Here is a 22,996-nt window from a genome sequence, read left to right as displayed (position 1 = left end):
CGATAGTCGTATTTTTGAGAGGATCATTCGCTGTTGTGGCGACGTCCTGCACTTAGGGGATGGCTTTTAGAGTTTCACCATGAGAGTTAGGGACTTAAAATTTTTGAAACATTTTTAGGATAAGTCAAGTTAGGGTGTCAAATGTGTTTTTTTGGAGGATGTTCCTTTGGAACATGAAGGATGTTTTTGAGAGTTGAAATTCCTCATATTTGTTTATACATTTTACTCATGTTATAGTTTGTTTTACAGTTGTTAATTATAGGATAATTATAAATAAAATGATTTAGCCATACAACTTGAATTCTGACATTTCATTCACTTGATAGCTACAGTAATATGAAACAGAAGGCATCTGCTAAACTTAGTGTTTACCTTCCTTGCGGGAGTTAGACAAAATTTGTTAGGTCAACAGTAAGGCCTCTTGCGCTGCTGCTTTAATTTCATCGTGGGAAAGAAGCCGACTTTCATGTTGAGGATGCATGGTTCGATTGGTCAATACTCTGATATAACAAATAACATAACGTTTCGTCGGACTTAGCTCCGTGTGACATTTACCTGTTCCCAGCAAAAAAAAAAATGCATGGACGCCGCTTTCTTTCATTAAGAGAACATCACAGAAGGCAAGCATCACAGATCTGCATCACAGAAGGTAGCAAAAAATGGCTTCCAGGAGTGTTTCCAAAAGTTATCTGAACACTGGCAGAAGTAGTACATAGTCCCTCAAGGTGACCTTTTGAAGGTGGATGTACTTCGGTAATGTGAAGGATCGTACTACGTACAATCTGTATAGGGTGTAGTTATGCTTCTTCTTTTTTGACTGCTGTATGATGGAAGACAAAGAATAAGAACCAAAAAAAATAAATAAATAAATAAATAAAAAAAAAATTAATTTGAATTTTGACAACTTGAATTCAAATTATGTTTTTCGCAATCACGAGTGTGTGTATGTAGGCGTGTGTGTTTGTGTGTACGGGTTATGTGTATGTGTGTGTATGAATGTGTGGGTAGTTGTGTATGTGTGGGTGTCTGTATGTATGCGTGTGTGTAAGTGTTTGTATGTGTGTATGTGTGGGTGTCTGTATGTATGCGTGTGTGTAAGTGTTTGTATGTGTGTATGTGTTTGTGTGTGTGTGTAGTTGTTTATGTATGCGCGTGTGTGTAGGACATGGATGCAACCTGGAGACGGCTTTCGCTATAGGAGCAGCATCGCGAGGAGCCAGCCGGTCCACGGTGATGGTGCGGAGGGTGGCGATGGGAAAAATCAGCGTAACGCCAAAAACAGTCAAATGAGAACAATAAGCAATCGTGATTGCTCAAAAAAAAGGAAGAAAAACAAAGAGACTGTTTAGTAACCAATTGATTTGTTTTTTTAGTTGAACATATTACTAAGATTTCAGTAATATTGTAATAATGTATGAATTTAGGTACACTAAACATAAAAAACATTACATTATGTTGTTTAATCATTCAAAAAAATTAATAAAACTATGAAACCGCCAATAGATTACGCAATTAAAGTGGAAAGATTGCACGTAGACATTTTTTAGTCATCAAATTAAACAAAAAAGGTAACAGATAAATTACAATATTAAATCATTATAGGAATATTTTTATACTTATTTAAAATTTATTAATAGAAAAGTTTGCATTTTTCATAAAAACTATAACAGTGACATAAATTTTGCGGAAAATAGGAATAGCCATGAAAAGAGCGAGGTTCTTAAAACGCAGCTACAATAAACAAACTCAATATTTACACCAAGTTAATAACTGAATACATATACTACTTGATCTGATGTTTGCACACGTAATATTGAGCAATTTGATTGTTTAATCTTTTATGAAGCACTACAAACAAGTTCAAATTATATTTTCCAATTTAACAATAATTTTCTGAAATTTAAAAATATCATAATGAAAATCCTTGAAACTTTTCTATAACATATTATTAAAAATATGATGAAAACGAAAATAACTTATTCATTGATTTTATATAAATACATAAAAATAGTTACTTACAACAGATTAAAAAAAATCGATCGCTATTAATAATGCAAAAAAGATGGCGCATTACGAAATATATGTGAAACAAGTATAAGAAATACGCAAAATGACATTTCTTGACCAAAATAAATAATCGCTAAATGTTTAAGAAATGCTTGAAACGACGAGGGTGGGTTAGGGGCATCACCCTCTGATTTAGAAGTAACTCACAACATGAAACTACGGTCCCAACTTCGGTCTCATTTTTTTAGTACAGAACCGCTACCACCAACGCCTCGGAAGAGTTTCGGAATCTACTTCAGCACTTCCGAAGAAAAAATTCAAAAGTTCCTTTGATTTCCGAATTATGTCACCATTCAAAACGCCTTTAATCAATTTCTTACATTAATTCTCTAAATTCTTCCTAAACAATAGATAAAGCTTGAACAAAAAATCTCTAACTTTGTGAATGGTGTTAGTTTTAAACAACTCAGAAGTACAACTAGAGTTTAATTTCAGAAATTGAGGGAGTGGGAGGAGGGGCATGCAGGTATTCTCAGAAATACAAAAAATAGTCGTAAAAATAGAGTTCAAAACAATCATAAACATTGAGCAGAAAAACCCTTTTAAAATTTGCACCCGTGTTTGTTTTGACGTGCAGTGGCGGATTTAAAATATAGCAAATGTTGCAATTGCGCGAGAGGCCCCATAACCATAGGGGCACCGTAGGAGTTACAAAAATGCTTATGATAAATGTTTTACAACTTCTGTGATAGAGAAATAGGACCCCAAAATGTATTTCGACGGGTCTCCAACTTGTAGCTCCTTCGAAGCGATACAGAAAAGACTGCATTACTGTGATTCATATTACAAACATCGAAAAATTAGAAATTACCTTCGGTTCAACGGAAATCTAGCATAATGAAACAAAACCGGTTTCGCCATCTCATATTTGTTTCCATAGTCTCCAATTCGGCAATATATCGCCAAATGATCTTCAGTCTGATACGCTATATAAGTTTTACATTCAAATAAGTAATTAATAGCCACAAAAAAATGAGTAAATAACCTTTTTTGAACACCCGATCAAAAACAAAAAGGGAAGTGCACAACTGGAAGGTACGCACACTCCACATGCGAAAATCTAGCCTTACCATTTTTGAGATATGACTTATGAGAGATACATACGTACATCCAGCCGCAAGAAACAACGCGATAATTAACTTGTTTAGTACCTGAACTGCAGTATTAAAAACTCTTTCACGGGAGACTAAAATAGAAATTCATACTGAAATTTAAGTAAACAATTTTATATGAAAATAATAACTCCGTTTACTTTGTATTAAAAAGTAAAACAACAAAGGTCCTTAAAGTCCTTTTTTTTTCAAAAACATCGGCCAATTCCATCGGCTTTTCGATGTTTTTTGAGGCCGATGGGCCGATGTTTCCTGCAAGTTAGCATCGGCCGCCGATGCCGATGGCTAAATTGTTGAACCATCGGCGCCGATGCATCGGTCGAGTCCTAATTGATACATCACAAAACATTGGTGTGCATCCCACATCATTAAACCAGTTTAGAACTCTTCTCTAAACGGATGCACCAATACCACAGTGACCATAAATCAGAGCACTGATTTGGGGGACACTAGTTAATGATCCTGCTCCCTTTCTCATTTCTATTGCAGCGGTGTTGAATTGGCAGTGAACCTGACCCCTCAATTAAGAAGCTGAATTTTGCAACATGATTACTTGTGAATGCTTCCAATTTCTGTTGATTATAATCCACTTGAACAGTGGAAAGTCCATAACATATCATTTCCATCACTGAAAATTTTAGCCAAGGGGTATCTTTTTTGTTAAGCATTTAAATGTACCTTCAGCAAAAGGTTTTTGCTCAAATGGAAGCATAATAAGCAAACAAAGTCTTCATTTTCCCCAAAATATGCAGATATGAAAAACAATTTTTTGCTCATGACAAAAAATATAGTGTTTTACAAAGTTTATCACAAATCACTCTTAAATTAATTTCTTGTAATGGATTAAACTTTTTTTTTTCTCGTGCAGAATAAAATTAAAAAAAAAACTTTAAAAGTGCAAAATAGCAACAAAAATTTCCAACATATTTTGAGCTTATTCAAAAGTTTTGCATTGAAAATTGGATTTATTGTGACTCAAAAATACATAACATTTTTTTATATATAATGTCTTACTAGTACTAGAGTATCTGTGTGTAATTATATTGTATACATGTCATATTTATGTTTGTAAAATTTGAACAAGCCATTTTCAAATACAGCTGAAGTTTATTTAAAAAAAAAAAAAGGATTTTTGCATTAGTTAAACATTATCAGTTGAAACTGAAATTAGACATTTATATATATATATATATATATATATATATATATATATATATATGTGTGTGTGTGTATGTATCGTTTTTTTTTTTCATTGATGAGTGATGCTGATTTAATGTTTTAAAATTTTTTAAATACATAACAATACATTGCATTTTGGTGAAGCATGGTTAGCGATGCATCAAGAGGTAGCTCCGTCATGGTCCAGTGCTAATAGACGTACAATGTTTTTCATACATAAAGAATACTGTCCCGATCAGTCAAAAAAGTCACTTAAGTTCACAAAAATGTTGGACAGACTACTACAGGAAATTACAATTTGTAATATAATTATTATATAAAACAGCTACACAATTAAAAAGTAATATCTGCAAGCATATTTTTAGCAGAATTTTATTATTTTTCATAATGATCAAAAAGCTCAAATCTACAATATCTCAAAATTGGATCTTTGAACTTAATGACTTTTCCCTGAAGGTTAATCTCTACTCATATTATAAAGAGAGAGAGCAGATTTTTGTGTGTTTATATGTTCGAGGTAATCTCCGGAACCATTGCAACTTTTTAAAAAATTCTTTCACTACATGAAAGGTGCATTCTTACTAAAACCCATAGGCTATGAATTATGCATATATGTATATATACTAATTTTTTAAACCAATAGTTTGTCTTCGCTACCAGTTTGTTTCGAGCTGTTTTATTCTTATACACGTTAAAACAGGCACCGATTGTACTTCATTTGCAATAACGGAATGGGGGAAGGTTCTCTTCGACCTAACTGATGAGGGATGGAAACACGAGAGAGAAACTAAAATCGCAAAGTCAACATAAGAACCACGAAAAGCTTTACATGGAATTGAGGCAGCAGAGCATAAGATGTATAGCATTATATCAACCTTGGACATTGCAAATCATTTAGATTCACCCAAGGTTTATGCTTCAAAATTTATTTAAAAGAACTATAACCAAAATTTGCTGTGGGAAAATTAGTTTTTGAATTCAAGTAGTGCAGATAGATGATGTTAATCAGTGTTTCTAAAAGTTGTAATACTGTGTGCATTTTGGTATATCTTGTAAGGCTTTTAATTTTTACTAAAATCAAAATAAAAAGCATCTGAAAAGGAATTCACTTAAGTACATTTAGTTGAGAAATTCGCAACTCAAAGAGTAATTGCACGTAAGTACCATATATTCAAAGTTAAGAGATAAAACAATGACGAGCAAAGAACATTTGATAGGAAAGAAATTGACATAAAAGAAAAAATAAATAAAAATTATTTTTAGAAATATCCTTTATGATGATCGTATTTAAGCATTTAAAACAATATAGTTAAATAATATAGCTGACAAATACATTATCAGAAAATATCAGAAATTGTCAAAAAAAAATGTAGAGGCATGTGAAAAAAGCAAGTTTTCCATAGAAAACGAGTAAAAGAGGTTACAGTTCATCCCGAGGTTTGATTAAGACTCGCCTTTTCGTAAAATGTACAATGTTCATCCTACTAGCCACTCGGAATTTTGTCACTTAAGAATTAATTTCGAACATTTTCCAACATATTTAAAAAATCTTTTGACAGGTAAAGATCCTGCCAATCTATCAACTAGCATGTGTAGAACTTGGATTTTAAGAGGACGACAAACCTTGGAAAATAACTTTATTTGGTACATGTAACTTTCTGACTCAGCTCCCGAATTTAGAAAATTGTTTATAAGTATTTAATAACTTTTAGATCATATTGCTCTATGGCAAATATTTGTAGAAGATGTCTGTGACGACATATTGCAAGGAAAGCGTCAGCAGAAATACTAAGATTGTCCTTCAATATAAAACAATATAAATCAAAGTCTAATACTTAAAAAAAACCTAAAGTTGTCGATGAGCGTAAACTCAATTGGAGACTTTAGTTTGCCACGGCCGCAATGAAAACAATCAGAGAATCAACTAAAACAATTATATAAAAACAAGATTTGGCCATGAAAACCAGGAACTTAAGTTTATGTTTTTTGGCATACCTGGTAGAACTGGAAAACTTAATAAATTTAACGTTAGCCAAAAATCGATCAACAGGCACCCTGACGTTTGCAATGGCTTTTTACAGAACTGATGGAAGTTTACTCATTGGTTCAAAAACTATTCCACAGTTCATCTACTTTGAATATTCCCTTCAGAAAGAGTCCATATGTTTTTGAGAAAAACTGACAATTGGGAGATTTTCTTCAAGAGGGTGTCTCATAATGTAGGATGAATTTTCGATGAGCCACCATTTGGCTATAGCAGGCATAGATAGAACCTTAAAAGGATAAAAGGTTCAGACAAAATTCAGAGGCATCACCTTCATATTTGACGGTGACTTTCATCAAACTCTTCCTGTGGTGCCCTAGAGGAATGCGTGCAGATATACTTCAAATTAAAGTCGTCTCATTTTAAGAGCCCTTCTAAATCTCTGCATCTAAAGAACAACTAGAAGAGTTTGTTTAGGAGATGGTGGTAAGAACTAGAGTATTTTATTACAAGTAAGTAACCGGAAGATTGTATTGTTCAGTGGGAATAATATGTTGGCCTCTCTTGATCAGGAAATGAGGTAAATCAATTTATTTCAAATCTCATAAAACCGATTTTGCTTGCTATTAAACTTTAAGATAGATAGTTCTTTTTAACCCAAACAAAGTCGGGATGGGCCGCTAGTATGTTGATAAAATGCTTGTCATTATATTTTGTCCTTCTATTGGAGCTCCTCCTGAATGCCTTGCAGCTTTAAAAAGCTCATGTTCAGTTTTATATTGAGTGTTCTGTGCAGCTATAATAAAATCATCCATTTAATGCTTTTTATTTTTGTTTTTTGTTTCAAAATTAATTTTTTTCATTTTTTTTTTTTTTTTTTTTTTTTTGATAATTTTTTAGATTATTAAGTTTTAAACCTTATCGAAGGAACAAAAACTATAATTTCTTAAGAGAAAATATTGAACATTTTGTTACACTTCGCTTCAGAGTTTATTTCTCTATATTCTTTTTTTAGGCTGGTTATACTAGCATAATGCTAGTTGCTTTAGCAGACATGAGAAGTGACACACATCATTATGTTGTGCAAAGACTTTTTAGTATAGGAGATATAAATGAAAAAGCAACACAGGTGAGAGGATTTTCATCCATGATTGCATGTTACATTCCAATGTGTAAATTTTTACTTTTACAGTTGTGCTTTTTATTAAGTTGAAATTTCTGCAAGCATAAAACATTTTAAAATAATGTGTTTAATTGATCAAAATTATTAAAGCTGTAGTTGAATAGGTCTGTCTGTTCAAGAGGGCTCACTTAAAATGTTCTGCATTTTAATTTTTTTAAACTTGTTTTTAAATTGGTAGTAAAATATATATTAAATTCTTAATGTTATTAGCCTTATTTGACATTTGTACGTAATTAAATTCAAATATGAGCCTATTTTGCATTTGCATGTTATGACTGTAATTTAAAACATATTTTACAAACAGAAAAAGAAAAGACTAAAAATTTGAGATAAACATTTTTTGGAATGATAAATTCAATCATATATATAAAAAAAGAAAGAATAAATGTGACTATTTTACCTATTTTAAAAATTTAAATAGAAAATGCAAGTTATGTTTTCAGAAAACAACCCAAATATATAAATTTTGTCTCGTTTACAAACCAAATATATAGATTTTAGCAAATGTGCTGACCAATGTTCTTTCAAATCATAACAAACATATTTAGTTTCCTGTTAGTTACACATATTTATTAATATAAAAAGATATTTTCTTTCAATTTGAAATTTGCAAGCATTCATTTAAATAGAAAATTGCTTAATCTGTGTTCTAAGGTGCAATTTTTTAATTGTTGTGGTATTAAATGCAAACGACATTCTTTAGGAAAACCTCCCATTACTTCTGACTCTTCCATTATAGCGATCAATGTATGAAAACCTGTTTGTTATTCAGTAGATGCAATGTTTAAACATCCGTTTAAATGTCCAAACTAAATCTGTCAATCTGATATATAGTCCAAAATTTTATCTATAATTCTCGAGACTTTCAAAAACTAATATTTAACAAATCTGTTTCCGAGCGTAAAATATTTCAATTGAAAGACATTATTTCATGATGAGAACCATACACATTTGATAAAAATTAGGAAGTATTATTTTTAGAAAATTTTAAAGAAGTAGAAAACTTCTATAATATCTAAATGAGAGGAGAAACTATTAATTTTGAAAAAAATCTTAAACAAAACAAATGCAAATCATGATCTCTAAATTAAAATGTATCTGATTTCTAGCTGTTATTTTCAGTATAATTTATTTTTCCCTTAAAATTCATTTTCAAGTTAGATGTAATTTATGGCAGCAATTATTATTTTGTATCTGCAATTTTATTATTTTACTAGTTTCTTGTTTCTATTTTAAAATGAAGCATAAAACCATGCAATAGCTTGTATATATGTGTTAAAGCGACCAATTTTGTTTAGACCACAGGGGTTGTTATAACAAACATCAACTGTATAATTATTTTATTGAAAAATACTCTTTAGAGTATTAAAATATTTTAAATAGGGGTTATAAATAGCTAATATTTTAAACACATTTATGCAAAAGAAAAACTGATGTTCAGCAACATTATGTCTTAGTCAATTTATCAATATGAATAAAACTATTATTAACTACAGTTTATTGATTAACTCTTCATCTCAGTTCAAGTGATAACTGTGTTAAGCACCAACTAATTGTTATTTAGATTAAATAATTGACTGAAGTAATCTTATTAAAACTGAGTTCAGATTACTGCCATAATTATATTGAAGAATGATTAAAAAGAGTTTAAACTTACTCGGTTAGTTACCAAAAACAAATTTAGTTCAGATGGATTCAGTCGAGACAAAGTAATCCTCGACTTTTGTCACACAAAAATAGAGTTTAGTTCAATCTTTATTGCTTTAGAGTTCAATCTTTAGTTTTAATTCAATCTCTATTGTATGAAAGGGTGATTAAATCAGTCAGTAATTAAATAAATGTTACTGAATCAATCATTGAAAGAATTTATGCTGAAAAAATAAAAGATGAGTAAATTAATGAATAAATTATTAGATTTAATAAGGATTGAACTTTTAATTGATTAAATGTATGATCAAATGAGTGATTAAATGATTCATTGATGATTTATTAAATGATTGGTTAAATGAGTAAATGAGATTGTAATTATGTGATATCAATGGCGTACCTAGGCATTGGCAGTAGTGATTCTCATCAGGAGCACAATAGCATGATGGGAGGTAATTTGTCAAAATTATTTCGAAAAAATGTTATGATTTTGCCCCTCAAAATTCAGACCCCTTGTTTCCGACTAGGTTGGCATGGCCTCTCGTTAGCCCTGCATGCGCAAAAGGTAATTCAAAAAACTGAAATGGTGGTTCATTTTGTGAGGTACTCTAAAGTGGATCCAGTCCATTTTGACTTTATCCACAAAACTCTGAACGTCTCATTTAAAAGAGTAACATTTTGTTGCCGAAGTCTACTACATTCGGAGCTGAAATGGATCAAGTCAACATGAACTTGATCGATTTTATCTTTTTCTTTAATGCTTTTTATGTTTTTTCTTGTGTTTGAGGAGTTATATTTTTAAAACTGCATGGTACAAAATGTCTGCAAAAATTAATATACGAAGAAGGACCCAAAAATAACCGAATTTTTGTTCTAAAATATATTTATTTATTAGTTTTTTCACAAAATTTCTTTAGTCTCCTTCAAAGTGGCCCCCCTTAGATGCAATACACTTGTTAATTCTTTTTTTCCACTGTTAGAAGCTCTTTAACTTTGACCATGTCCATTGCCCGTTGCGAAGCAGTTTTTATAGCTTCTACATCATCAAAATGCTTCGCTTTCAGATTTTTTTTTCATCCTTCGGGACAGAAAAAGATTACAGGGGGCTAGGTCTGGCGAATACGGGGGTCGTTGAATGACTGACCACCCCTGAGAGGCCAAGTAGCGGTTAATAGTGAAGGCTGTGTGTACGGGAGCGTTATCATGGTGAAGGAACCATTCTTCTGATCGCCCGCGTGAGCTCCAACTCGCTCTTGTTTCTTCTAAAGTTTTGTCAATCGTAAAACGACGACTCTCGTTGATTTTTTGGCAGATTTTTTTCAACGTTTTCATCGTTTCGAGACGTTGAAGGGTGCTCAGAGCGTGTATGATCTTCAACATTCATGCTACCACGTTTAAAGTGCCCAAACCACTCGAAAACTTGTGTACGGCTCATAGCATCATTGTTGAAAGCTTGTTGAAGCATTTGGTAAGCTATTTCGTAGCCGACTTTTCAAGCAGGAAGCAAAATTTCAAACTTACAGTTTGTTCTTTGAAATCTGCCATAATGAGTTCGCAGGCAAAAAGCAATACCACCTGGGAAAACCAACACTACGATCCGACGTTATCAACTAAACTGACGTCGCTTGCATAGCTGGTTTGTGAAGATCTCTACTTAAGCTATCTAGCTGGAGAACTCTGCTACATCTAGGATTGGCATCGCATTATTAGTCCGATTTCTTTTGGGTCCCCCCCTCGTATTTAATAAGCATAACATTACATTTAAATGATCATTAAAAATTTCAAGACTTTGTAGAAACAACTAAGGCACTTGTTGAACTAATAAATGAAGTAGAAATTTTTACTATATGTATTGAATCTGAAATACGTGATAATATTTCAAAACCTTTAACTTTTTTTTACTTAACTATGATTGTTTCAAAAGACACTAATTGTAAGTTCAGTTTTGAATTTAGAAAAAAAAAACAGATTCTGTTGAAAGACTTTTTTCCTGACTTTTAGAATTAAAAAGAATGTAGAGGTTACATAACACTAAGTTATCCACACCTATTTGATATAAAAGACCCTCATTAATCCAATAGAAATAGAAACTTTAGAAATGCTGTTTACATGTAGTTCCTTTGTAGACACAAAAAAATGTTAATATGCAAAATAATGTTGAAAAATTGGAGATTGAGATTCAGGTTTCTCTGTTGAAAGTTGATTACTAGAATGTAGCATTGTGTACCAGATATGTTAGCTACATTTAACCAATTTACGATTGCTGTATTGATCATTCTTTCATCCTCTTACTCTTCTGAAAATATTTTTTTTTCTTTGTCCTAAATCATATACTTCCCAAGACTAGAAATAATATTGGGAGATGGAAACAACAGCATGTATTGAAAATGTAGTAGTCTGACATTGAAAATCTTTCACGTGACATAAAACAAAACATACTATTTAATTATAAGAATAGATTATTTTGATAATAATTCTTCTTCAAATTTAGTAATTTTTTGTAACTTTTTACATTAAATGAATATTGTATTTGAACAAAGTTAATTTTATTTCTTGAATCTAATCAGCATTATGATTGTTTCATGCTTCTGACTCCCAACTTTGTTGTTATATTGTTTGCTAGTATTCAAAAAGGTAAGGGTAAGTAATAATTTATATGCACACTTCATACATATATATAGTTGGTTCTCTGTTCAATGATGCTCTATTTAACTACTTTCTCTATTTAAAGACTACTTTTCACTGTCCCGGGTGCTTCCCCTGTAATTTTAGAAGTATTCTATTTAGGGACACATTCTACTTGAAGACGATTTTTTGTGGTCCCTTGAAAATGGTTAAATAGAGAACCAACCGTACCTTTAAACATTGTTTGTCAAATGCTGTTCAATTGAAAGCCCAATATTTCTTTCACAATAATTTATACAGTGGAAAATGTTTAACACAAAACTTAAGCAACCAAAATAATTTTTCACGTTAAGAGAATTTTATGTTTAAATTGTACCGTATACTATCCCAGAACACTATAGCGTTTACCGATTTTTCTTTTAAACCGTTTTCGTGTTAAACGTGTTTCACTGTACTATGAAGGTACACTGTGTTTGACTTTGCATATGTGATTATGTTAAAGTAAATGTATTTCTGTGCTACTGAGCACTTAGTATTTTGTACAAGCTCTCAGAGTCATCACCCTTAAAGAGATATATTTGAAAAATAAATTTAAAAGAATAAAAAATTTTTAAATAAGACTTTTTTAAACATTTATTATTAAGATTAATTAATAAATAGTTTCCTTTCTTCTTTAAGGAACGAAAGTTTATCGTGCTACATTCAAAGTGTTAAAAAAATATTAAAACATGTGAACTCATATAGCTTGTACAGTAGGCCGAAAAACACTTTCTTTTAGATTTCAATGATGGGTGGTGCGTAAAAGGTGGCATTAATAGAACAAAGTGCACATAAAAAATTTAAATATTTTCTGACAATTTCTTGATCTGTGTTGAAGTTTGGGCCGAAAGCTGTTTTTCAATGTTTTTAGCAAAAGTAGTAAAAACAAATATTTTTCTATTTTCTGTGACGAATAGTGTGGAAAAGTTCCTATTGGTGGCACTAAACTCCCATAAAAAATTTGAGGTAAGTGGTATAATTCCTTTTGTCGCCACAAATCCGTAGAAGTTTTGAAAAAATTTTTATTAAATTCTGTCAAAATGTTCAAATTCGGTTTTCGCCATATTTATCTGAAATAATTATCTTGTCTGTCACATTTGATGGATTTTTGGATGCTTAATGTGCAATCAATTAACTACTTATTGCTTATAAATTTTTAAACTTGAAATATACTATTGCAAAACTTAGTGCACAGCTTTGTTCGAAATTAAGGTGGCACAGAACTCAACAAAGAGCAAAAGAAGGGATGGACGAACAGAAAATTTCTGTCCATACTCCCAGCAGAATATTTTATCAACACTGTTTTAGGCAATAAAAGTATTTTTCAAATTGAATTTCTGCATTTCAACACTTTTACTTCTATTAGCTTTGATACAATGAAAGCATTTATTCTTTTATAGGCATTTGCAGCGTTCCTGCTATTTTAGTAGTGTTTCTATTTATTTCACAGCTGGCGTAGGACTTGTAAGGCTGGCTTAAGATTCAAAAATTGTTTTGGATATTATGTTTACTTCAATTTCTTTTGACAGAAGATGCTTCATGATTCGAGGTTCGCTGACATAGGTTGGGAATCAAATTCATTAGATTGTAGCATTCCATGAACCTGAATTTCAATTTGGGAACCTCAAACCGTGAAATTTATTGATCATCGTTTCTTTTTCAATTGCAGCATATTTTTTCAATTTATATTCATAACAAAGTTTTGATATCAGGGTTTGAAAGTATCATGATATTTTTGAAAATATCTTATATTTTGATATATATATCCAATATTTTCAATCAGCTCAAACTTAAGTGTTTAAATAATAGTAACTGCTTCCTGAAATCACTGTTGCTTATTTTCTTATATTGTAATTTATTGCATCAACTTTATTAATTTATTAATTTTAATTGAGTTACTTAAGCTTTAGCTGCTTTGCTCTTTTTTTTTTTTTTTTTGCTTAGCTACTTTTACAAATTTTATATAGTTCAGAAATAAAAAATAATCATTAGTCAGTACACATTCATAAAACATTTCAATATTGTTACATTACTAATAATTTTATGAATATAAAATAAAAAAGGAATATTATATTATTTACATTATATATATATATAATATATTAATATGATATATAAATACAGTGTATTATTTTTTGTTATTTCTTATAATAAATGATTAATATTAATATGATTAATTCTTATAATTTTTATGTTGCAAATGTGGTACTTCAAAAAATAACTATAGAAAATATCAAAATATCATAATATTTTCAAAATAAATATCGGTTATCATGATATATATCAACTGATATATATCGGCAAACCTTGTTTGATATCTTGATTTTTGTCAGTTGCCATTGCTGTGATAGTATTGTTCTGAATTCTCAGGATGGTCATAATATTTACTAGATCTGTGTACATACCCTGTTCATTCCTTTAGGTGATTCATGTGGGTAACTTAAATAATAATACAAACAGAGCAAGACGCTGTAATGCTTCTTTCCATTTTGAGGTGCAAAAGTGCAAGCAAAAAGTTCTGTAGGTAGCTGTGAGCCATCCAGACTACGGAATAGGCCCTGGTTTGCTGCCTTGAAGCTCTGGAGTGCACAGTCCAGATGAAACAGTTACACAACCATCTAGTACTTGTTGTGATCTAGTTTTCAGTATTTCCCTTTCTTTTGCCCATGATCTAGAATGGTAGCATAAGTAGATTTTCTTATCCCATCAGCTTGACTTTGATTGGACCAGAAAGTTCTTAGGTCCAGTAGTTTCCCTCTATCTGATTTATTAGATGTCAGACTGGGAGTTTGTTCATAGGAAAAATACACACCAAATGTTGCAGTTCTTTATTTATTTCCTTTTCTCAACAACTGCAATGACACCGTTATGTTTGGTTTTTGTTTTTCTTTTTTTCGGGAGTGCTGTATCACGCAATTGCTATTATAAAGAGATAGTAACTTTGTTCTCATTTTAAAAGATTTACCAGTGATTAAGAGCGAGTTCTAAATTACTCTGCAGAGTCGGAAAAAGGAGCATATAGCATTCGTTTTTCAAGAACCAATTTAATATCCCCCCGTGACCCCCCCCCCCCCCCCCCCCCCCCGCAACGCCCAGTGGTTTTGAACGCAAAGCAAACAAAGAGCTGCACTAAGTTTTCTAATAGCATATTTAAAATTAAAAAAGTTATGAGCAATAAGTAGTTAATTTGTATCACATTAAGTATCTAAAAATGCATCATATGTGACAAACAACTTATTTATTTCAGATAATTGCAGCGAAAAAAGAATTTTAACATTTTGACAGAATTTTTTAAAAGCAGGAATTGTCAAAACTGCTATGGATGTGTGGCAATGGAAGGAATTATACCACACTACTTAAAGAATTTTGTGGGAATTTAATGCCCCCAATAGCCCTAATTCTGTATTATCCATCGTCAAAAATAGATTTCTTTTAGCAATTTTGCTAAAAACATCGAAAAACACAGCATTTGGTCCAAACTTCAACTCAAATGCAGCAAATCAAGAAACTGTCAGAAAAAAACTCAAATTTTTTTGCACACTTCTTTTTTGCACTACCCATCATGGAAATTTAAAAGAAAGTTTTTCGGGCCATCCTATTGTATAAAAGTTTATCGGTATTGTGTGTAGAAAAAAAAATTATTTAAATGTTACAAATGCTTGTATAAAATTTAAGCATTAAAAATTTTAGTTGTGATGGAAAAAGTTAAAATCAAAAATAAAGTTTGCATTTGCTTCAATGCATGAAAATTCCTGGGAATTTTCAAAATTTTCTTCCCAAAAAACCCCAGTTTATTCCTGGGAATGAGCCCGGTTTTTCTCTTTCTTTGCAACACTATACAATCGTAACCAAGCCCATTTTCGTGCAATAGCTTTTTCTAAATTCTTCTTTCTTTTAGGCACGATTAGGAATCTTTTACTTAGTCTCCAAAATGTAGTTACAGACTAGCATGATGAAATCCTCATCAAGTTTTTTGTTCTGCTTAATAGCCATTATCAAGCTAATCAGCATCTAATACTTTTGATAATAGCTCGTTTGTGCGGCAGCGCTAGGCGAGGTGCTTGACTTTTGACCTCATATGTAATAAGCAAGAGAATTGCTTAAAACTAATATCTTCACAACAAGTTCACCCTGTTGAAATATGACTAGAATTGCATGATGAAATCAATCGTTTTAAAACAAACTGTATGATGAGACTTCTTAAAAATAAATCAAATTTTGTTTGGCTATAAGTAATTAGTAAAAACAATTAAGTTCAATGTGAATTAGCGCATGATAGTAGGGAGGCATGTTAAACCTTTAAGAGCTATCTAATATGATGAACCTATTGTTTGCTGAAAAGCAAACGAGCATTCAAGACACCAAGTAGGTGAAACAAATTCCTTATTTTTTTTTATACTTACTAATAGTATTATGCTGTAAAAGTTTTAGCTTCTTACTCAAATTTTAAGAGTGTTCAATGACCCCTTAATTTAACATTAGCCGTATCATAGAAAATACCACCAAATTTAGAAACATTTAATTTCTCTAGCTGTTATAATTGCAATAGTTATTTTATTGCAATGTATATGCATATTGCTAGTGTATATTATGATATGTAGCTTTTTTTTTCAGTTCAGTGTATTTTTTAAACCCACTCTCCATACTTATGAAGTTTGGGGGAGGGGGTTGAGCACCCTCTTTCATTTGAAATAGGAAACTAAAATTCTTCCAGCATATTACTAAAAATATTGAAGGGTGTCCTGTTGTCTAGGAGAAAGTTTTTTCTACATGTATTTTTGAACCACCCTAGTGCTCATCTATATTACGAAGTATCATGATGCATAATCATGATGTCATGTGAAGCATTACGCCAACAATCTGCAACCTTTCATACAAGAATCAACCTCCGGCAATAAGCCATGTGAAGCAGTTGTAAAACATCAATTAATTTCTCCCATTCTAGGATTAGTCACTGACACCAATTAATACATGTTAACTGATAATAGCATATATAATAATTCAGGAAGTTGTGAGATAAACTTGTTCTAAAACTTTAAATTAGAGTTTTCGGGGGCGCTTTTGAGACTTCGGAAATAACTTTTTTTAACTCTCTTTTAATTTAAAGTCTATTTGGACGTACATATAAAATTTTATTATGAAACATTGTGTTCTGAATAAGCATGTATCCTTTATATAAAGCACCTTCAACATTTACTAGTTGAAGACATTCATTTGTAAAAACTACATTATTATGAAATACTAACTTTTCTAAAATGATTTTTTTTCTAATCATTATTTTATAGAATGGACAAACAGCACTCATGTTAGCTGTTAGCCATGGTAAAAAAGACATTGTAAAAATTTTACTTGACGTTGGGGCTGAAGTGAATCTGCAAGACAAAGATGGATCTACTGCATTAATGTGTGCTGCTGAACATGGTCAAATTGAAATTGTAAAGCTTTTGCTTTCACATTCTGACTGTGACCCCACCATTTTAGATAATGTGAGTAGTTTCTTTTTATAATGTTGCTGGTTTTTACTCTGTAATTAGAGATAACATGATTTTAAAAACATTTTTTAAGGTGTGTTGAAAACAGTGGCGTAGCTCGAATGTTTGCCGCACAGGGCGGTTTCTCAATTTGCCAGCATTTTGCTGTGAAGTAGCTAATACGTTAAACTAACAAAGGTGTTTAAATTAAAACTAGAAACTTTATTTAAGAAAAAACAATATGAACTTTATTAACATTATTCTATATTCTTGTAAAGAAAGTAAGGGGAGAGGGTCAGGGCCCACACTTGGAAAAAATTGCTAAATTTACGTCAGAAATCGCAGTTTTAGGCAGTTTTTAGAAACGTTTGGGGAAAAGATGGGTTGAGGCTTGCTCCCAATTTTTTTTTTCAAAATGAAATTTTTTTTAGCATTTTCATTGTTGATGTTAGGGAGGTGGAGGCACTGCACAGAAATTTTCTGAAATTAAAGTTTTAAAATACAAGTTAAGGCTATTTTGGGGAGGCTAAAGAAATCAAGAATGTTCAGAAACTAATTTCGAAAACTTTAAGCTCTAAAATATGCCATTTTAGGCTATCTTTCGGATAACTTACAATGTGTAAACGGAAAGCCGAAAGGCTAAGTTCTGTAAGTCAGTCAACAATATTACTTGCTTATACAAGCAGAGGTAATAGCACAGTGGAAGATGCAGAATTCATGTCAATGTGGAGAAATGAACATTGGAAACTTGTTTAATAGCTTATCAAAAGTTTATTGGTCCATCGTAACTAAAGTAAATAAACAAACAAAATATACCCTGGTCATAAGCGGAGGCAGAGTTCGCAACTCCCCAACACCTACTGGACCTAACACCCAAAGAGGCTGACGAAAGGAAAAGAGAAAGAATGATTGGAATCGTTCACTATTTATACTTGCATTTCTCGTTTGCATATGATTGGGCATCAAAGGATGCCAACCTAAAACTGAAGCTTTACACATGCTGAAAGAGTTGAGAACTTAATCTAATTTGAATAAAGACGATTTTACATTACATTAGGAATGAGAACGCGGTCGAATATCGTTTACCGATGTCTATCACTTTTTGCGCCATTATACACATATTCTAACACAGTTGTAGGTGTCAGCGGAAAGAGTGGCTTTGAGGCTTTTTATTAAAATATTTTCTAAGTTAAAATCAATTTCAAGGATATCTTTGGTGGAATGTGGAATCTTTGGGAGCTTTCTTTAGAAGTTTTTGGACACTGAAGTCTCAAAAACGCAATGTCTTTGCACCAAAAACGTTGTGAAGTCACTCTTTCCTAAAAATTTTCCGTAATTGACCTCCGACTGTAGGCTTTTGTTGAGGAGGGAGCAGAGAGAGGATTACCTCCTAAAATCTTTCTTCAAACTGAAATCTATTTTAGGCTATGCATACCTGCCAACTCTACTGGATTTTCCGGGAGACTCCCGGATTTTTGACATTTCTCCCGGTCTCCCGATTTTTATCAAAAATCTCCCGGTTTTTATTAATCTCTATAAAAAAAATCCCTCCATTTAGGGATTTTCTTGAAAATGAACAAAAACTCTTTAAAATAAAGTTTTACATCGTTTTAGCGCTTTTACTCCATAGTTTGAAAGTTTCCTACTCAATTTCAAACTTTAGCACATTGGAATCTGGCAACATCAGTTCTTGTTTAGGTTTGCGATCTCGCTTGGCGCACTCATCGCTAAGCCTATGTTGCTTAATTACAACATATCTTCTTGTACACAAAACGCCCGCTACTGTCGGGTACTTTGAGGCCGAAAAAAAGTAGATTAAATCTTGTTGAAGACCTGAAAAACTTGTCTATGATTGAATTTTTACAGATAATTGAAATTATTTTTTTTCCTAAATAACTTTTCATTGAAAAAGTATTATTTTAACTTTTATTCTTCCATTTAATATTTTCATTAATTAAACTGTGTATATGACTCAAGGAACTTGCATATGATTGTACTTTAAGAGATAATAAAAAATCCCTATTTTCCCCTCAATAACATTTAAAGAAGCGATATTGCGCTGCATAGAAAAAAATCTACTGGATTTTTTTCTTTGAATGTTGGCAGGTATGGCTATGTTTGAGATAGAAGGGTTAGTGTGCTCTCCCACAGAAATTTCTAAGAACGAAGGTCTTGGCTATCTTTGAGGAAGTTAGGAAAAGGGGTAAGGAGTTTGGTGTCTTGTCTGAGAAAGTTTTTCGAAATTGAAGATTTAAAACGTAATTAAATTCTTGGAGACATTAGATGAGAAAAGGGAGGGGAGATTAAGGGATCTCTCTCTAAAATATTCTGAAATTGTTAAAAACACTTGTTAGGCTAACTGTGATCACGTCAGGAGATCAAGGATAGCCATGGTTCGAATGCCGTTTTTACAAATTCATATTGAAGTATTGAAGTTTTTAAAACTTAATTTTATGCACTTTATGTTGGGATTTGAGAGAGGTTAGGCTTTGGCCATTTTAACTGACGTTAGGAAAACACGCAGCGATCAGGGTTCTACCCAGAAATTTTTTGACATTGACGTCTAAAAACGTATTTCTAAGTTATCTGTGGTAATATTAGGGAAAGAGATGGGAGATTCAAGAGCTCTCGTGCCTAAAAGCACATTTTGAAACTCATTTGCAATGTTAGACAACAAGAGTGGAGGTCTTAAAAGCAAAAAGACAGAAATCCTTCTCTACTTCTTTTGAAGTAGAGAATTCTTATAATAAATGGAAAATCAAAGCAAACTCTGAAACATGTAAAGCCACCCCTGAGATGGGCTATAAATTGTTTTATGTACCATTTTATGCCTACCCAGTCCCTTTCTTACTCTTATCACCATTTTCCTCAAGTAAAAAAAAGGAAGTTTTTGTTTCATGCGAAGTTTTTCAAGAAACTCTCTTAAAATCAAGGGTTTTATAGAAAAAATTGGAAATCCTTCATTGTTTTCTTCCTTGCAGAATTAACCGCTAAATTAAAAAAAAAAAAAAAACATACCATGACTTTCCACTGCCCCTCCACCCCCCTCAGAGAAAACAAGGAATAGTAATGATATACTACAAAGAAAAGCTATTGTTTTGTGTGAAAGTACCATAAATGCAGGCTACTTAGGCCCACATTTTCAAACTCAAATTTTGTAGCTATTTATATTTTCAAGCGCTAGAAACCTTTTTTTACACATCTAGAGTTCTTTTACTTAAATTTTTGATTACTGATCACTTTGTTTCAAGGTATTATTACCCTTTTTATTTATTTTTTATTTGGGCGAATGCTACCCTTGCCTTTGGGTTATTTTAGCCCAAAGTGGTCTTCCCTATTTAAAATCATTGTAAAACTAACTAAAGCCAAATAAAGACGTGTGTTCATTGGAAAAACTATTTGAATGAAAAATACATTTTACAAGAGGTTTGAGTCACACATATTTGTTTTAAGGAAAATTTAAAAATTTTTAAAATGTGTGTGCATACCTAGTTATTGTTTCAGAAATTCCTGACTGAATTTCAAGAACAGTCATCTTTTCATCAGTTTTGAAAATTGAATAATTTTATTGATAACACCATTTGTAAAACAAAGGATTTTAAATTTTCTGTCACTTCCAAAACCTTTTACTGTGCTCCATTAGCTCCTTCTTCTCTCGTCTGAACAGTTATCCCTGGAAACTTGACCTATTCCATTCTACTATAACAAAATTCCAGAAGCTTTCCAACAAACTTAACAAAATTTGTAAGTAGATGCAACTGGGTCAACATTTTCTAAACCTCCTGTAACTTTTAGTTCTTCATCTTGCATAATAAAAGCCATGTAACTGAGCCCTGACGATTTGAGTCTGCAATCGCTCTCTTAATCCATCGCTAAGAATTCCTTGTTTTTTCTTGTGTTTTTCCTGTTTAGAGTTTTCATTTTAGCTTTTTTTTTTCTTCCAAATCTCTGTGGAGGATTTTTTTCAAGTTTTGATGCTGGGCCAAAGTAGGTCATAATTTTCAGGTTAAGAAATATGCTGTTCTTGTGAATTTTTAAATAAAAACCTTAACAGAAATGAGCAGTACTACTATGCTACTACATAAAGTACTGAATAGTATTAATAAATAGTTACTTAACAAGCTCTTAGCTGATATAGAACTGCTTCTATGTAAAAAAAGTCTGAGAGGCTCTTTAGACGCATGTTAGCACAAGGAATACAAAACAATAGTGTTGCTCCTTGTTGAAAGCTATCAAACTGCTTGGTATACATTAGTGAGTCTTTGAAGCTTCTGTCTAATACATTATGTCAAATTATGTTTAAAACTTTCTTCCTCAAGGTTTAGAGAGAACGTTGTACCGTATATACTCGCGTATAGGTCGATCTCGCGTATAAGTCGACCCCCCCTTTTTCAGAGAAAAAATCCAGAAAAAATCTAAAACCCGCGTATAAGTCGACCCCCATACTTTCCAAAAACATCGCGAATTATTTTCAAAGAAATTTCAAAATAATGAACACATTTATTTACAAATAAAATAGGAATTAAATAGGAAAACATTTCTGAAAGCCTTCAAACTCGGATTCCGAGTCGGACGCAAAAAAAAAGTTCATTAAAGTCCGCTTCCGTCATCACCGCGTCATCGTATACATCGGCGGCTGCAGAATCGTCAATGATATCAGAGGTTGCGTTCGACAAACCTCACCGGTAAACCGGTAAGTAACCAGTTACTAACCGCGGCGTTCTATGATCAACCGGTTACTGCAGCGGTTACCATTCTAAGCAGTTGATTGGTTGATTTGAGCACGTGATCATTAGCTGTCACGTGATTCACTAACCGGTCGTGCTCGTCAAACGCACTCTGTCTGAATGGCGTGACTGTTGACGATAAATATTTTCATACGTTTCACGATATTTGTTAATTGCTGATTTGATCCTTAATAAAGAAGAATAAAATTATCTTTATTTATGTGTATTATTTAAGTTTTTTTAGTTATTATTTTTGAATAAGTTTACTTTTTCACACGATCAACTTATCAGCAACTACCTGTAACCTCACATCGGCATTTCTCGTAGCTTCCCAGCTCTCGTTAATCGGAAAAAATTTTTCGGAAAATTTGACCCGCGTATAAGTCGACCCCCCTTCCTTTGATCTCATTTTTTGGACAAAATTTCTCGACTTATACGCGAGTATATACGGTATTTTTTTTTTCTCAATTGGGGCCAAAGAAGGATCCTAGGAGAGGAGCACTTTAGAATCTAGAGAGAACTTTTAAATAAGCATACTACTTCTGAATCACAATTACATTTTTAAGTATTACCTTTATACATCTTGCTTGCTACAAATTGAAGTTTAAATTTTTTCACACAACTTTTACCTTTGTTGCTCAAAAAACATAGACAACATAGATCGTAATACTTAGGGATGGTCCAATCAACTCTGTCTTTCTTGGTTTTTTGGACATTTACAAATTATTTATTAACATGTCTAGTACATGACAGGCAGTATAGTAACTAATTATACCAGCAGTAGGGAGTAGCAGGCTACAAGTAACAAAACTACTGTAGTTTGTAGTATAAAGTACTACTTCTTTAAAAAGTACTGTAATGCAATACAAAAGACAGTAGTTTGTAGTGATTTTTGGAAACTGCTTTTAATGTTAGTTTAGTAAATCGACAAGATTTAATTGATGTTTTAATCTAGCCATTAC

General features: G+C 32.0%; 1 protein-coding gene across 1 annotated transcript in view; it reads left to right on the top strand.

Moving 5' to 3' along the window:
- The window catches only part of LOC129231800 (KN motif and ankyrin repeat domain-containing protein 2-like), a 111,227-nt gene that overhangs the window by 82,116 nt on the left and 6,115 nt on the right, over window positions 1-22,996 (top strand). The window contains exons 10-11 of the mRNA XM_054866175.1: window positions 7,358-7,471; window positions 17,122-17,322. Of these exons, the coding sequence (XP_054722150.1) occupies window positions 7,358-7,471; window positions 17,122-17,322 (315 nt within the window). The remainder of the gene's footprint in view (window positions 1-7,357; window positions 7,472-17,121; window positions 17,323-22,996) is intronic.

Source organism: Uloborus diversus, chromosome 10 (assembly GCF_026930045.1).
Source record: "Uloborus diversus isolate 005 chromosome 10, Udiv.v.3.1, whole genome shotgun sequence".
Taxonomy (NCBI): domain Eukaryota; kingdom Metazoa; phylum Arthropoda; class Arachnida; order Araneae; family Uloboridae; genus Uloborus; species Uloborus diversus.
This window is presented reverse-complemented; position numbering and strand designations above follow the sequence as displayed.